This window comes from Tinamus guttatus, unplaced genomic scaffold, assembly GCF_059628265.1.
Source record: "Tinamus guttatus ecotype Peru unplaced genomic scaffold, ASM5962826v1 Tinamus_guttatus_pri_ptg000211l, whole genome shotgun sequence".
Taxonomy (NCBI): domain Eukaryota; kingdom Metazoa; phylum Chordata; class Aves; order Tinamiformes; family Tinamidae; genus Tinamus; species Tinamus guttatus.
This window is the reverse complement of record NW_028288745.1, coordinates 4,500,284-4,518,110: the sequence shown is the minus strand read 5'-3', so window position 1 is coordinate 4,518,110 and position 17,827 is coordinate 4,500,284. Positions and strand designations below refer to the sequence as shown.

Genomic DNA, 17,827 nt, shown 5'->3' with positions numbered 1-17,827 from the left:
CCAAAGCATTTCTGAAAATTCACAACAAACCCTGTGCTTCTGCAGCTGCCAACTTAAGTAGCAATAGACACTTTTCTCTAATTCAAAGTTACTAATTGTGGGAGATTTAAGTTCTTCACTGAAACCAATGCTCTTGATTCCTTTGGAGGAATTCCGCCAGTAAAGTTGTGTGCCTTGTAGTCTAAAGCTGGTGTGACTGGATGCCAGACAAATCCTGGAGAATACATATGATATTTGTCCAGGAAGGAGCAAAGAATGGCAAGATTTTTGAGAGAAACATTTATAACTAGATGTTAATGCCACTGTTAATGGCAAAACTTTAAAAAAAAATCTAGTGTTGATAAAGTGCTGTGAGCATGTGTACTTTCTGGTTGCAGGGAGGAATATTGCATGTACTGGTCTTATTTCTAGAGCAGAAATTAATCTATGTATGGAGGCTATTGGTTTTCAAGTTGGGGTAGTGGTGTTTTTTTCCTCATTATCACTAAAATCTGTTGTACAAACATTGGTTCTTGGTTCCACTAATTCCCTCTGCTTGCTTCTTGCTCTCTGTGTGAAATTGCCCCTTCCTTGTTTTATGAATTTATAATAATCATCTAATACAGCTATTATAGTTGGAATTCATGCATGTCTTTCTAGTGGTCCAAAATGAACTCACTTTAATTACTTCTAAGGGGAAAAAAATGAAACCAAGAATGCTTTCCGACTCTTAGGTTTGCATTTTGATATGATTTGATTTGCAACTCCTGTGTTTGTTGCTGTGTGGTTTGGCTCCCAGGCTGTTTGCAATGAAGGGAGGCTTCTGCTGGGTTTCTGATCGTGCTGCTGAGTTGCCTTTCTGCTCCAGGAACCCAGAACAGCAGTGCTGTTCCACAGACCACGTTAGTGGAAGGTGCTGGTGTGCCAGCCAAGCTCCATGGACCCCCTAATAGGAAACCAAGAAACCCTTGACATTAGTGTCAGTAAATAGCAATTTTCTGGTTTTGGTTTTGTTTTGCTTTTTTTGCTTCACCTATTCAAATTGTTGCAGGGGCAGAAGTTGTGTTAACCTATTCTGACCCTGAAGTGTAATTACTTTCCAGACCTTCATGGGCAATTCTGTCTTGTCAGCTTTGATTTTCTAAGTTTGATTTTCCTCCCCTGATCTCTGTGCTTTTTCTTCCATTCTGCTTGTCCTCGTGTCTTTTGAGTGCTTCTCATCATTTACCCTTTTGTCCTCTTTTTCCACTAGACGATTGAGGTTACTGTATTGCAGTAGCACCTAAGGAACACATCCAAAACCCAAACAGAGGGTGCAGAAACCTGGAGGCTTTTTCCTACAGAATTTCCTCACCATGTTTTTGCTGGAAAGCAGGAGTGTTTCACCCAGGCCAGCCAGGTGGGTCTGATGTGGGTGCTGGACCCGTCCCTGCTCAGTCTCCCCAGGGCCGCACAGAGACCTGAGCTTGGAGCCTCGTTGGGTTCCTGCGAGGTCGATGACTTATTTTGGTGTTATCTGCCCTGCCTCCCTTCTTCCCACCCAATAGAGGCTTCTACTTGAAATCAAGGGAGAAAAAGGCTTGCATTTTGATTTTTTTTCTTGCCTTTTGTATTTAATGTCATTTCCTGACTAAGCAGCAATTGAGCCTTGAAGTGCTAATTTTAGCTCCTTAATTAAAGATACTGCTCGTAGGCTTAAATATTTTTCTAGTAAAAGGTGATTAAAGAGGAATATGTTTAGTATTTTTGCCATACTAAAAACTGGAGCTCACTTCAGCTTGGACTCTTGAAATGTCTGTCAGGTGGCGCTGGCTCCTGCGGTTCCGCGTGCTCGGCATGTCCATGGACATGCTATTCCTCCCCATCTTTTGTGGTACATGCTATTCCTCCCCATCTTTTGTGTTTATGGCTTTCTAATTCCATGCCTCAGGCTTGTCGTGGATCTTTTTTTCCCCAATGAAAAACACATTCCTGTGGTGCACTAGAATATGTATGGTTAGCAAATAACATTTATTTTTGCCTGACGCAGTGAGTGCGCTCAAGATTTCTAGACAGTGTGTCAAGGTAAAATGCTCTAAGATGTCTGAAATGTTCAGAAAGGCTTATAATTGAGGCATTTCACATTTGCCATTTGTTGAATTTGCTGTTTCTCTGGGTGCTGTCTGAATTTCAAATAAGTGCAGAATTACTTGAACCTGACAGCGCAGTTGATGTCTTCTGGATGGGGTTCTACCCCCAGGTGCCTGCTTGTCACTTGAGCATTCCCAGGAGGAGAGCAGGACCAGGACTGCTGTGCTAATAGGAAGGCTTAGCATGGTAATGCCCCTGCTCTCTGCTTTGCTAAAATCTTCTGTGCAGGGCTTTTTCTTTGTGGGAGGGAAAAGCTGTGTAGTTTTAGTATGTTTTGCTGCATCTCCTGCCCACCAGTGGTGGGCATCTGCCAGTACCTCTTGGAGGCTTCTGCTTATCTTTGCACTATTAACATGTTTGTGGAAAACATACACTTTTGTGATGACGTCTGGATGTTTAATTGGTGTGTGCATCATGTGAGAGGGACTTCTCATGCCATCCGTCTTTCCATGCATGTCTCTGGATCCTACTGTGTCTAGGAGGAATTCCAGTTGGTGCTATGGTTGGAGCTGTTAATGAAAATAGACTTGTCCAAATTGTTCCTTTGCGTGTTTTCCCCTCCTGCAGCTTCGTATATGATTGTGTTAATTGGTAAACCACGTCTTACACTCTGCTCTTTTTGGCTATGGCTTTTAATTAAGCCGCACAAAAAAATCTCCCTTGTTCAAAGATCTGTAATTACACAGGTTGACATATGTTATGTCAAACGAAAACCGTTGTCTGAATTATGAGCAGTTCGGACCGAGCTGTTAGTAAAAGCTGCCAAAGCACCGTGCTGATTTATGTGATTATTTTGCCTTTCCCGAGTCCTGCAGCGAGGGACCTGAAGAGGGGGTCCCTTCCCACCGCGAGGTGCGTGGGGGGATCCGAGAGCAACTGCTTTCCATCCAGGCGCAGATGAACTCGCACGAGGAAGGGTGTTGGGGTGGGAGCAAACATCAGGGGTTTTGGCTGGCTGCTGCTTCATTTCTTCTGCTCTCTCCAAGCAAGAAGGTGCGGAAGATGCATTATAAAAAGCTGTGGCTAACGGGGATGAACCGTCGTCCTTGACCGACAGATGGCAGCTCCTAGTCACACAAGAGCAGCTCTCTGAATGGGCCCTGCCGTAGCCTTGGTTCTACAGCAGTGCGGGCAGCGCAGGCCTCTTCACTCCCAGGGTGCACACAGGACAGAGTAAGGCAGTATGTCTTCTTTTTCTTTCTTTTTCAGCGTGGTAGATTTATTAATGTAAAGTATATGGAAACATAAAGAAGTCTCTGGGAATCAGGAAGCTAAGGAAAGCGTAGGAGCTTGTGTCTCACAGAAAGGGGTTTTCTTTTTTTCTAGTCCTTGTGATCTTCCCTGAATCTGCAAGGAACTTTGCTTTACAGCAATTTTTGAAGTTTAGTTAGTTCAACATGGGTGTCCTAGGAAAAGGTTGGCCCCGCACCACGTCTTGCTAAAATCTTCCTAGCTCAGTGGTGCAGACAGTGCAAACCTTGCTCCCTTCTCACATGCCTGCAAACACTTGTTCTTCGATAAACCATTTATGCGATAAAGGCTGTGTTTATTTTAGGCCTGTCCGTTGTTAGCAGCATTGCCCTTTTGTTCCCCATAGCGTGGGCTTGCTTTCTGTTTGAAACCGAAGAGAAAACCTTTATTTCTGCCCTAAGAGTTGAAGCCTCTTAATCTTTTTAGATCCTTTCCCTGTTATTAAGGCAGGCTGGGCAAAGCCGGAGCGCTCTGTCTGAGCCCTGCATACGAGCTGTTTGCTCCGGTGCTGGGAGTGTGCATTAAAATGGGTATATCCACGTGCCTGCCCCTCACCCCCTCTGTCCTCCCACACTTTATTCTTTTCCCTGAGTGCTTATGTATCCGGTGGCCTTTCTCCATGCAGCGTGTTGCTTGAGAAGGGGGGATATGAGCTACAAAATCAGCTCTCGGGGGCACTAAGCACCCCTGGGCAGGTGGTATCTGTGTCACTTGTGCAGCTCAGCGTGGGGACAGGCCGTTTGCAAGGCAGCAGTGGCTCTTGGCCCCTTCCTGCTCGGCCCTCACGATGGTTTCTGTGCTCCAAGCTCAGGTGTGCTGCGCTGCGTGCATGTGTCTACGTTACCTACCTGCATAGGCAAAAGGAGCAAAGGAAGAGCTGCGAACGGGTGCCCGGGTCCATGCACCTTTCTTCTCCATAACTGAATCGAAGATAAACTCTCGGTAACCGCCTTTGCTGCTCCCTTTATGACTCTAACTAAATAATATGCACTACCTTACTTGTATCACAAGTAAATGCAGGTGTGTTCCCATATTCCTGCGCAGATTAGGTAAATGCACAGTGATATTTGAAGCAAAGGCTTTAGCTGCAGCTCGTATTTTAGTGACTTTTTTTTCTCTCACTGGGAGAGCAGTAAATAGTGTCTAGATTTTAAAGATGAGACTAGAAATTGAGGTCACAGTATAATATGGGAGACCATTTTGTTGTTGTTTACTTTATGCCAGGCTAAGTATTTCATAGCAAATGTGAATTTTTTTTTTGGTGTGGTTTGTGAAATGAATAATGGAGAGATCCCATTGAAAAATGTATTGTCTGGCTTCCTTATTTTAATATTAATAAGGCAGGTTGCCACAGTAAAATTAGCTCTGCATGGTGTTTGTCGTCGTGCTGCCAAAGCAATCGAGTCTAATGCCATTCCCCAGGAGAACACAGTTTGTGCCACGCTGAAACCTCAAGTGCAGGGCACTCCGAGTTGACATGTACGTGCTGGAAAATGCAGATTTTAATGGGGAAATTCCAGCTGCCACAGAGGGATAGAGACACGTGCTGGGCTCTGTCTCCAGCCTTGTGGCTTGCTGGCCACTTGCGCCCGATTTTCTGCACGTGTCTCCCCAGTATAATGAGTATCGTCCCCTTTTGTGGCTTGTCACGATTAGGGACAGTTTGGTAATCACCTCCATAAAGTTGCATCGTTCAGAAACCTCTCCTGGTCATGGCAAGACGGACTGACCTGCAAAGGTCCTGCAGCCAGGGCTGCATTGTGTCCGGATCAGCTTGGATACTTGTGCCAGAGGGACACGGGAGCTGCGTGGGTCTGAGGAAAGTGAGTGAAATTGCTGCCGACATAAATGTGAGATTGTTTCTCTCGCTTTTTCTTTTAAAGGTGCAGAGATTTCCCTAAAAAAAGAAAAAAAGAAAAAAAAAAAAAAGTCCTTTACCAACCATGTGCTTCTGTGATTTATAGTATATGTTATATGAACCGTGGAGGCAGAGGGAAAAAACCTGTAATCTTGATATGTTTTATGTGACCAGACCAGCATTTTTGTACTTATAAATAATATGAACGTTTACTGTATTAGTGACACTGTCAGCTGAGGTTAAAGCAAGCATTAGGGGGTTATTTGATCCAGTTACAGATCTGCTTCTTCTGAAGCCTGCAGTTTAGACAAGACTAAAATCTCTTCATTTTACAGTTTGCATTTTTAGTTTCGCTTCCAAATTGGGATTACATTCAAGCTTTGCCTGCCAACTGAATTTTTATAAAATTTATTGAACACGGAAGTCTGTGAAGCAGGGAAGCACTTATGTTTAAATACCACCAAGGTCTTTGGGTACAAATATCTGCTTAAATGTTTTATTGAAAACAGTCATGTCTCAAGTAGGCATCTTAAATTTTCTGCTATAAAGAAATGTCTCAAGAATCCAGCAATCGGGAGGCACCTTCTTAGCCAGAGGACACTAGTTCTGGACCCCAGACCTTTTCAGTATTGTGTTATTCTACTTCTGCTTGTGCTGGAGTCAAAAAATTGGAATTAGGGCATATGTTCATTGTACAGCCTTACCGTAGACTGGATGAAGTTGACAGCTCAGGTTCACTTTAGTGGTGTTACTGACATCAGAATGGAACCAACCCTTGTCTTTCCCCGTATTAATTGGCAAGCTGCAGGAGCTGTAGCTGGAAACAGAGAAGGGTCTGTCTGCAAATGCGAGTGATACCCGAATGTGAGAGGCTGGCGGGGGTGGAAGGAGACGTGGTGGAAGGGTCTTGCTTTCCTTGGGCTACTAGCCAAGGAGAACTTGCATCTAGAAAGTGAGGGAGACTTTTTCTTTTTTCCTGCAGCGATAGGAAAATAAGGTAAGTTGAACAGAAGAAAACTCCTCTTTCTTCTCCTCCCTTCTTTCTTCCAAATTACTCTAGAGGAAAGCAAAGCCAGGCAGGACACCTTGCTCAGCTGTAGCTGGGCACACCTGTGTGCCCTGCCGGCCAAGATCAGCAGTCTGTTTGCTTTTTTCCATCTCACAAGAAGGGAGTTGCTGGATGGGGAAAAGAAAAGGGCTAAGCAAGCAGACCCAGAATCTCACCTCTGTCTTAGGCCTCGGTTTACAAGGTGGGGTTATTGAGAGCCTGGAGGAACTACCAGGCTTGTTTGGCTTGTTGTTCTTTGTCTTGTTGGAACATAGTCAAAATACAATCTGCCCAACTGGGTAAAGAATAAGCTTAGTGTCTCAGGATCTCAGGATCCATCACTGCTTTTATTTTTTTGAGGATGGAGAAAGAAAAGCAGGAGCAAAGACAACCGATCACATCTCAGCTGAGAAAATGATATTTATTGCATCCTCCCACCCCTCAGCATTCCTTCAAGCTTGCGTTCTGAAAGATCCTTGTTTATCTCCATTGCTGGAACTTATGTTTTCATTTTCTGGAAATGTTTTCCCTCTTCAACCTGTTTATAGGCTTTAAATTTTAGGCCCTCCACTACTGAGCGGTTTGAAAATTTTGAAGCTACTTTAAACTGTCTTGGTGTTCTCATCTGCTTTTAGTGTGAAGATGATCTCCCTTGCAGCCAGGAGGGCAGGACTGAAATGGCACCTGAATATTCTCTGGAAGACCAAGTAGATGTCCGATATCTTCAGTGGTTAAGTGGGAGGCTGCGGTTCCAGTGGCAGAGTCTGCATGCTCTGCACCAAGAGCAGTGCAAACTCCTGCATAAGGTAGGTATTCCTCTAACTCACTGTGGCACTGTTTATTATTTAAAAGCATTGTCAGCTAATGCTAAATGTGCAAATTACTCTTATTTGCTCGTTTCGCATTTTTTTTCTAGATACAAGTGAATTACCCTAAATATAAACACCTCCACCTCTTTCCAGTGGGCAGAAAGCAGAGAAAAAGGAAGTATGCATCGTAAGGATAACCTCATAAGGTTATAATTGTTATAGAAAAGTCTTCTTTGCAGACTGATACCTTAGACTGCCTATCTGACTGCAGAATTGGCTTTCTCTTTCTCAGAAAAAGTCTGGGAGAAGCATGAAAGAACACTACTGCCAGGGATGTTAAAAGTTGTCATCAAAATATTATTTCATTACAAATGTGCGTGCAAAATATTGGTCACAAATGTCGACAGTGCTAATACCAACAAAGTAAAATGCTGTTTCCCTTTCTAAATTACTAGAGAATGTTCAAGCAGAACACCGAAATGTAGCTGCTTCTAAGTTGAGGAGCAAGCAGCAGCTTCCACGCTGTGTGTGGAACTTGCAGACAGTTGGGAACATCGTGTCTGCTTAGGATGGGAACAGCCGACTCCCAAAGTTGACAGTGTGGTGACTGATTTAGTGCCTCTTGGTGCTGTATCCAGAACCACCACAAAGAACCTTTTTGAGACTAGGAACAGGTTTTGAGAAATTTCTTCTCAAAGACAGAGATGTATTCCTCCTGTAAGGTTTGATGTATTCCTTTTATCAGGAAGCTGTAAGAATTGGAGCAGGAGGGTTTTGAATGAAGATGCCTTCTTGGCTTTAATCCCGTGTCTGACAGAGCAATCCTGTAAACTCTAATGAGGTTACATTTTGTTCTTTACATGAATTGATTGCTAGGGAAGATGCCTGATTGACAGCCCTGGGGAGAGATCAGGTGCTGCGTGTGTGCAGCATCTAAAATAACCTTTTGCTTCTCATTGCCCGCTGTGAATGTGCTTTTCTGAACTGGGAAGGAAAATAACAATTCACTGTAAGTTCAGTTCTTCGTCCTTGGGCTTTGCACTGAGATTGCAAACAGTGCTGCTGTTAGGAGAGGTGGCTTGGTGATGTAAAACTCAAATGCAACTACTGTCATCTTCTCCCCTTGATAAGTTCCCTATGCTGATTTTTGTCGTAGACGAGGAAAAAATCTCCATAATTCATCATCAGTTCTGTGATTTATCCCGTACTTGGCAGTAACAAACCATTAGGCAGCTTCAGCAGCTCAGCTTGCACAGAATGAGAGCAAGGAAGAACTAAGAGCAGTTCAGATGCTCTTGTGGTCCAGAGCAGGCACTGAAATGTGCTGATGGGACATTGAGGAGGAGACCGTGGTGCCTGTGGAGGGTTGCCATACCGGTGCACACATGCCAGGACAGACTGGAGCCCAGTTCCTATGTATGTTACCATGCGGTGATGCTCAAGTGGGAATGTGCCACAGCCTACGGAGTTCTCCTACAGCAGTTCTCTGTAGAAAAGTGTCGTGCTTTGATGTATTTTCTAGTCAGAATTAAAAGCAAAAAATGGAAAGGCAGAGGTAAAATACACCCAATACAGCATGTGAAAAGGAAACGATTTAACTTCTGCATGAATAATAACTGATATTTCTTGACTCTTTAATGGGGAAATTTTGACTATACTACTGCATTAACCTAATTTTAAAACTTTTAAACCAATCTACTTTGTGTCAAAGAACTGAGGCTTGGTATGTTTAATTGGGAGATCCAAGTGACCCAGTATGGCTTGTGCATGAGTTGTTGCTTTCCTAATATAAACCACAAACACAGTGCGCAAAAGGTTAATGAGTGTTATGTTTTTTAATTATACTGACAGATTTACAGAGGACTTTCTCTAGAAAATGATAATTATGGCTTTTACTCGCTCTGTTTAATAACTTAACAGGTTATGTATCTCAACTGTGAAACAGTCTTATTTACTGCTAATCACAAGCTATAATTTTTGCCAAGTAGTGGCGACACTTCCACAGATTTCATTCTGTGACTCACACAGGCTCTAAAATGCCATTTTCTCTATTTGAGGCTTTTTGAAACAAATATGTTACACTTTAAAAATATATTCTTACTCAAGAGATGACTGCCAGTCTGCATTACAAGTATGGAGATTCCTCTGGGAAATAAGAATTGTACGGAGAGGAACCAGCAAGAGGCTACAAAGATGCTCAGGAGTCAACTAAGGAGTTCAGGACATGACCTCCAAGGAGAAATTGAAGAGTTGGGTTTTGGAAAACGTTTCTTCCCTAGGATGATGGGGAGCACTGGAACAGGACACCAATGCTGGGGATGGATCTGTCTTCACGGAGCCTTTCAACATACCACAGAATCACTGCCAACATAATCTAATGTTGGCAGTCGTGCTTGTTAGAACAGGAGGTAGCATTAGAGACCTCTGGAGATCCTTTCCATTTCTGTGGTTCTGTGAAATTGCATTGAATTGCTTAGTGATCAGGATGTGGGCTTCCAGGTTACTAGCGATGACTCCAGTCTTAATAGAATTTATTCTTAATGGAAGATTGTATTGCCTGGAGAAAAGCAAGGGGAGCAGAAAGGGGGAAACGTGAGAGGGAAGAGGCAAAAATATGTGACTGCTTTTTATTTAAAGTATATGATAATTGAAGTTCCCCTCTGTTTTGTGTGGGATTGCCGGGGACCCTGTGTCTCTGTAGCGCCGGCTGCCACGCGAGTTTGATGGCATCGAGTCCTGCCGCAGGCTGTGCAGGCCGCGGGAAGGGGAGGCCTCCCCGGAGCTGCGGCTGACCGTGTGGTGTGAGCTGCTTGTCGGCGCCCTGCCCGAGCTGCTCCTCGCTGCCGCCTGTCCTGCCGAGGGCTGCGGCGGGAGCCGCGATTCCCGCGGGAAATCTTAACCGCGCTGCTGCCGAGGAGCTTTGCAGCCCCAGGCTGTGAGCTGTGAATAACATTATAATGGCTTCTCAACATGGGCAGGTTGGCCTGCTTTGAATTTTTAATATCGTAATACTACGTTATTCCCTCACATTTCTTAGCGGTTCTTATTTATCTGAACTACCCTCAAATGTATCAAAGCCTGAAAGATAAATTACCATGTAGAGGCTTGCCTGTTGGTTCTTTTTTGTTCTGTTTCTTCTTTCTCTCTAGCTCCAGTTAAAGTATCTGTCTGCCTGGTTTTCGATTCATCCTGAATTCATTGGAGAGAATGGGTATTTTTAGTTAGGCCATAAATTACCCCTTTGCTTTAGAAAGGGTAAATGAGAACCCTTGCATAGTTTTAGAAAAACAGGTAAAATCTTGTATAATTTAACTCTGACTTCGTTTTGAGGTCTCGTAAATACACTATTTATGTGTATTTACCACCCCCGTGCAATAAAATTGAGGACAGAGGTTGCAACTGAACTAGGAGAGGAGTAGGTTTAGAGGCAAACTCAGGCAATAGGAGTTTCATATAATCAGCATTTTCAGATCATGGTAAAATGACAGCAAGTGCTGTAATATGCTTGGAAAGGAATAAAGGGACATGGAAAAAGTCCTGATGTTCTGAGCAGCAGAGAGCAGAGGCTGATCCTGGTCATTACCTCATTGTCAGTAATTTATGTTTGAGCTGAAGTGCAATTGCTAGAATCATCTGATCTTGGCCTGAAGAGTCTACCACGTTACTCTGCAAATTGCTGCATTGGTTAATTATGTCTATTTTGTTTTGATTTTTTTGATGTTTGAAAGTCTTTGGGTTTTTCTCCCTATGTGAATTTGCCATTAGATTTTAATAGTTCGTTCTTCAGTGTTATGGCCATTTTTCTTCTATCACAGGTATGTGTGGACGATGAACAAGCTTTTCTCTCGTCTTCCTTTAGATGAGTCAGATTAAGTTGATCTCTTTGCAGCTTGTCTAAGCTCAAGGGTGTTCAAGAACTGGTAGTGGATGCTCCTCCAAAGTGGCACTCAGGGGGTCTGTGCCTGTACTCTTATGGAAAGAAGTTTTGTGCAAGCTGAAATCAGATTTATCTTGTCCTTAGTCTGATTTAATTCAGGTTCTGTATGGTGACAGTTTACAGGCTCGCTTTCCCTTGTCCTTAGTATATTTTCTCTCTTTATGCCTTATTTCATCTTTAACGACATTGTGACTATCAATAGTAAGAATGTTAAAATGCAAACACCTGATTATTCCAGTGTTCCAGAAACCCTTGTTTTCTCTGTTGTTACAGCTTTAAAACACTTGTTTAGGACCTTAGCCAGTGACATGGCCACAACAAGCTTTAGCAGAGGGGTGAGTTCAGCCTTGGTGCTGGAGGCCCAAGGTTGGGCAGCTGCAGGTAGGCAGGAGCGCAGCAGAGCGGGCAGTGACGGTGCAAAGAGGGAACATTGGGCAGAAGGTGCTTTTTTATTTTTAAACTACATAACTCTGCACATGTGACAGATGGTTGTCAGCAGAAGTTAGTTTTGGGGAAAGGAATGCTAAAATATTCCTAAGTTGCAGGGAAGGGTTGATAATTACCCAGTGCCTGTCATCTTTAAAATAGTTGTCAATACCCAAGTGTATGATAAAGTTCATATTAGAATAAAAGAAGAAAAGCAGCAAATATTCTCTGTCTTCTGGCAGAAATATTAATGAAATATGAGCGATTGTCTGACAAATGTGCACTGCTATCTTGTTTGGCAGCTGCAGTTATTGCAGTAACAAAGGGATCCGTTCTGAATAGAAGGAATTGCATTTTATTGTTCCCTTGACTAACTTGGGAGGCTTCTTCATCAAATAATTGATGATACCATCACCAGTGCAGCTGGGACAAGGTCCCAGTAAGAGCAAGCCAAGAATATACAACTGCAGAAAAGAAACTTGCAGAAAGTAACTAAGTAGCATTTTTTGATTTAAAGGAAGAAATCAGAAATTATTGTTGATGTCTCCTGCACCTCTTGAAGTCACCTGCTGCCTCTGTGAATGGGCCTTCCATGCTGTGCACAAGAGCATGTCTGGTATAAGGAAAAGGGCTTTGAGACATGATGAGAAATACTTTGTTTTAACTGTGGCAGCAGCAATGGCAATTCCTGCATGTGTTTCCAATAACGTGCTGGACGGGCCATTTTGTGAGTGAGATAATTGCTTGTGGTGTGTGGCCAAAGCTTCCTGCAGGCTGTTTTAAAAGGATCTCTTGTAGTGGTGGTAGCACTAGCTCAATTTGCACTGTTCCGTTGGGAATGGGCTTGTAACCACCGGTTCAAATCAGAGTTGCATCCAGGCAGCCTTCATAGTAGCTGTTGGTGGTGTTAATGATCTGGTCCTTTTATACTGACAAATATCTTTTAATCTGTTTCAGATCCATTTATTCACTAGTGGCTGTCATATGGACAAGATCCTTGGACATTTTTCTGTCACAGAAACGGATCTTATTAGACGACCAGAGGACTATAAGCAGGTAAAGCCTCTTCTATAAATACTTTCATGCCTAGCATGCTTTATTCAGACACTGTAATGCATTTGTAGGTTGGTTTCCAGTGGAAATAAAGCTTATATTCTTGCGCTGTCTCTCTGTCTCTTCACTTACGACTTGTCTCCACAGGATGGTTTCTTCCACTTGGAAAGAACATAGAAGATAAAAAGGTATGACATGAGGTTTTGTAAAAAGTGATAATTAGGGAGTGTGAAGAGAATTAACTGATTGTGCCACTGAGAAGAAGACTGGAATATCTACAGCTGCTCTGGATCTGTTGGGTGGCTGCAATTATATGCTACCAATACCTACATCTGTGCCAGATGGGTAGTGTTTTCCTGCCTGTGACCTTGTCTGAGGGAGCTGTCAGTGAGACCATGGAGAGATCTGCTTTATCTCTGCAGGAGAGTCTAAGCATATTGGCTGTTAGGGTTCACTTGTTCTAGAAATTGTTATGCAAGTTTACCACCTTTTTGGATGGAAACAGGGGCCAATGTTTTATTTTCAGGAATATTTTAGGGCAGTGTCATTTTCTCTAATTTACTGTTTTAAGTATATGTTTCTGCTGTTCTAAAATACTCAATTATCATAGATTTTTCAGTTTATTATTTAAAATGGTATAGTTCATTTGGTTTAATACAGTGTAATACATTCTCTTTGCAAATAGTTCATCCTGTGTGTGTGTCTGAAATCAGGTTGAAGTTAAGCTTGGCCTTAACCGAGTCAATATTTGGCAAGTTTCTGCAACCTGACCAAATCTGTTTACTCGAGGAAAATACCTTTTCTGCTGCTACCTTAGAAGTAAAAGTGGGCATTGTAAATACCACACACAAAGAAATGCAGGGGGAGTAGGCTTGAAGATGGGAGTCAATCTTATGTACAAACCCTCTAGAGTAAAGTAAAGCCCACATTAATCTTTCGTTACTAAATATTCTGTGGAAGAACAATTCACAGCCAGTCTCTTGATAAGGTTGAGCCATTTAGAATATTTCGTGGAAAATTACTTTTTTTTTTCCTGGAGAAAGTGACTAAGCTTGAGACTTAGTGTTTTCCATTTTTCTGTTTTTCCTTTTCTGTGTGTGTGTTTTTCTTTTTTCTGTTTCACAGTCCCCCCCTTACCATGTGCTCAGCAGCTCTCAACATGCAGTAGTGTAGTCCTCTAAGGTCCATACTTGATAGTCTCCTGAACCTGTCCAGAAAGGTCTGGTGAGCAGCACTAAAAACTCCTAGACTATCTTGAAGGATTTTGCAACTAGAATGTTTCAAAGCCTTTAGGCTGCATTTAAATCACTGATCTGTTGTAGCTAACTGTACTGATATGCTAGTAAGGTATGGTTGCTGTTGCTTGTGCTAGAAATGCTTCTTTCCAGGTTTTTTCTATCCTGCATGCTGCTCCCTCTCCAGATTAAAGCTGTAGAACCAGAAGTGTGAGGTTGCAGCATGTTTGAGCAGGCAGTGTGTCATACCGGAGGTGCAGGCACGGTGTCCGGTTCAGGTGTGCCATTCACGGAAGGCTCAGCAAAATCCTGGAAAAAAAAAAATCCTTTTATTTCAGACTTAAATGCAGTAATCAAGAAGGTTTAGTGGTCAGCTGTGTTGCTTGGTGATAATCTGTGAAGGCTTTATTTCACCTTTTGCAGACTTTCCTAGCAAATAGAAAAAAAGGATACCCCTTAAAAACAGGAGTGGTCATTGAGAGGGACGGGGCTGCTGAAGATGGTTTGTGCAAATAAACTACGAGTGGCCACAATCTCCATCTCTCATTTCTGCTCCTGCACCAGGTGCAGGCCCAAACAAGCTGCAGCTTCAGTGCATGAGCAGTGGAAGTGCCTTCCTTGTGGCACTTAACTGCTTGGAGATCCAGGATTTTAATTGTCTGTCAGTGTAATCAGCTGTGAAATTCCTCCTGAAGCTCTCCAAGAAAAGGCATTCGTCCAGTCTATTTTGTTGTGTCTGATTCTAAAATAAATCAGCATGATAGCAGGAGAATCCTCACAATGCCGTGTGTGTGTGTGTATATATATATATTCTCAGGAGATTTAAAATTCTTCCTGTCATCGTTTGAGCAGCCTCTGGAGTTTGTCTCCCCTTGCCCTGATTTCCCCAGAGGAGCTTCCAAAAGTCAAATGCTCGGCAGGTGTCAAGACCCTGATACTGCAAACTAATATGGACTTATGAGGACAAGGCTATTTCACATGCCAGTTTTCCAGATGGATCTAATACTATGCAAATTGAGGCTTCTTTGGAAAATGACTCTTATTTTCAAATATCTTCATAAGATTAAGTAAATTATGCATATTTAAACTGCTTGGTCTTCAAACAATTGTGCAGATGGTAGCACTCTGACAAATGTTTTTTCTAAAAGCTGTGAAGTATTTTTCTCTTTAAGTAATGACATTAATGTTAATGTTACTTCAAATAATATCCTGCTTCATGGATCAATAAAAAGAGCAAGCATATCAGTTATCTTACTGTAATGCATCCCTGTTGGTGGATGGTGTTATAAATTCCTTCCTGTGCTAGGCATCCTTCAAAGGATAGAAATGCAAAGTAGATTGAACTGTCAAAATTATCATAGAAAGGACATTGGGCTGGTTTTACTGAAGCCAAGAACTAATTTCCACCGAAACTATCCTGAGAGAGAACTTGCCATGACCTATAATAAAACAAGATATTTTTATTTTGACAAAAATATAGAGTACAGATAACTAAGCAGTTTAAACTTCAGTTTATGAAATGGGGTGGCCCTCTTTTTGTAGAAGTTTCACGTCCACTTCAACTAGTTTAAAATGGTCTTCCCTTGGGTTTTTACCGATAAAACTTTGTGCTTTTATGTACAAGCATTTTACTGGACATGATTAATTTTTTTTATCATCACAGATATCTCTCAGATTCATAGAGCTGGAAATGGTCCATTTGTAATGGTTTTAATTATATTTTTCTGTAGTGAGACATGATCAAAATTTCAATTTTTCCTGCAGCTTGAGTTGTAGGTGATTATATGTGTGTGTCTGCACTGTAGGTCACTTGTGCTTAGCTGCTGTGCTATCCGGAGGTGTCAGCAGATGGGAGGTGAGGCTGCTCCTGTTTTTGTTAGATTTCCAAGAAATGTATTTGCACTCTCCTGTTAGCTCTTGAAGTTCACCTCTTGGCCCTCTCCTTCCCAGGAGCTGCCAGGACTTTCTGAGCACTCTGGCTATTGGATGAGAAATACATTGGTGGTCGTTTTCCAAGCAGAAGCAGCTCCTCAAGAGTCATTGGTGACACCTGAGAAGCCCTTTGCCTGTGAGGCCACACTAGAACATGCAAAATATTGACAACTACAGTGTGGCAACATACAAAAGCCTGTGCCTTGCTAGGCAGGCTGGGTGTTCACTGTGTCAGGAAATTTCTTTTAAAACTTGTTATAGTATCACTCTATACCAGAACACTGTCAAAAGCATCTTTTGTGGAGGTACTGCATTTGGTGCATTTTTGAAGTTTTATCAATATTGCTTATTTTGAATGGTTCCCTATGTCTGCTGATGTTGAGCTAGGGCCTGCTGTCATTTGCCGCATTTTGAGATGTGTCTGGACAGAATCAGAATGCCAAAATAATTTGGCAGCCTTACAGGGAGAGCCGGCATGGGATGTGTCTGAAGGTAACCAAAATTCACCTAATTCCCCAGGACAACCCGGTCCAGCTCTGAGGATGTAGCCATGTCCCTCTTGTGATCGTGAAGGCAGTGGGACTACTTGGATAGTTTTTCATATTTTTGAGGATAATATAATCTCCTCGTTGTGTCTGAAGCACATTTGCCTTAATTCTGCGGTGCACTGTCACCAGCTCTGATGTTTTACCTAGAGCTTGCAGAACATGTATTGACCTTCAGAGTCACTAAATTAACTTGATTTTCATCAAGTCACGACCATACAGAGATCAATGAAGTCTGAAGCAAAGCAGCCTGTTAACTGGTCTTTCTGTCCCTTTCTAAAACTGTGTTGCATGGGGAATTCAATCTCGCTCGGTTTGTGTTTAGCAAAGATTACAAGTTGTAGGCAGAACTAGGTCATTGGTGCAGTGCTGGGGAGATCACTGAAATTGTTCAAGTAAGGTGTAATGGAGAAACCTTTAAATGCCAGTAGATCAGTGTTCTGTGGGTAACAGCAAATAAATAATGCAAAATGCGAGGGTCTGCCAAGTGGGCATGCAGAGAGATCCATAGAATAACTGCGTGAAATTGAAATAGTCATATGCAAATGGCTAGTCATTTTGTTTCAGAATTTTAGGAAAAATATTTATATTTGTTGATAGTTAAATTGTTTTTAAGGACGTTTCACTGGCCTAAGGAAGCAAGGTCCGTGGTAGCAAATAAATAATATCAAACAGATAGTCTCTCTGACTACATTATATATTGCAGAGAAATATATTGTTAGTTCTTTGCCCATAAAAAATTCAGGCGAGCTTTAGCTCTCCAAGCAGAAAGGATTGGGTGCAGTGGGATAGGATGGTATTGCTGTGGTGTTAATCAGCCCTTCAGGCTGCTCACAGGCTGCAGAGAAGAAAGCCAATGTTCAATATTAGTATTGCTTGCTTCAGTCAGGTGAGACTCTATAATTTCTTATTGGGATATTCAAGGGGTAAATGATCAAGTTTTAGGATCAGTTGATTGTGGACCCTAAATCTCCCTGCAGTTTCTATTTGAAACATCTGTCCCAGATGGCAGTTACAGATGGGTTGACAACACATTTATTCTTTTTCTGTGAGTAATAGCCTGTGGTTTGAATTCATGCAAAGTACTGAAGAGCTTCTGTTCTTTTTGGAACAAGAACATTTAGATTGGAGGCATTAGAAACTGATAGGCTTTGAATTTTCAAAATTGTTGAACTTGCATTTGCTAGTTGCTTTGCACAAAGTGTGAGGCTTTAGTTTGAGTCACGTGTGTGCACATATGGACTTGTGCACTTTGCAAAAATCCTTCTGATCCCTTGATGTACTTTAACTGCACAGGCACGTTTAATGTTAAGATCAACTGATATTTTTGGAGCACAAATCCTGTAAGTTTTTAGTCCCCTCCGAATGAGTAGCAGCACCACCTCCTGGAAGGCATGTGAAGGCAGTGCAGAGAAAGGGAAATGTCTTATCTGCAAGAAGTTGCTCGGTGGTCACTGAATGGCACTATGGTATTGGAATAGCTGCAAATGGGATTTGAAGTTGCTGACCGTCTTGGATGAAAATTGAATAACTGTGGCGGAATAATTCCGGCTGCTGTCTTGGGTGTATTTGGTATCCTACAGCCGGTTGCTTGAGCCTTGAGGGAATGTTCCTGGGGGCTCAG

The 17,827-nt window shown here is 42.4% G+C and overlaps 1 protein-coding gene across 1 annotated transcript in view; it reads left to right on the top strand.

Moving 5' to 3' along the window:
* The window catches only part of TEDC1 (tubulin epsilon and delta complex 1), a 61,134-nt gene that overhangs the window by 7,452 nt on the left and 35,855 nt on the right, over nucleotides 1-17,827 (top strand). Inside the window, exons 3-4 of the mRNA XM_088524551.1 lie at nucleotides 6,902-7,072; nucleotides 12,396-12,494. Coding sequence (XP_088380677.1) covers nucleotides 6,902-7,072; nucleotides 12,396-12,494 — 270 coding nt within the window. The remainder of the gene's footprint in view (nucleotides 1-6,901; nucleotides 7,073-12,395; nucleotides 12,495-17,827) is intronic.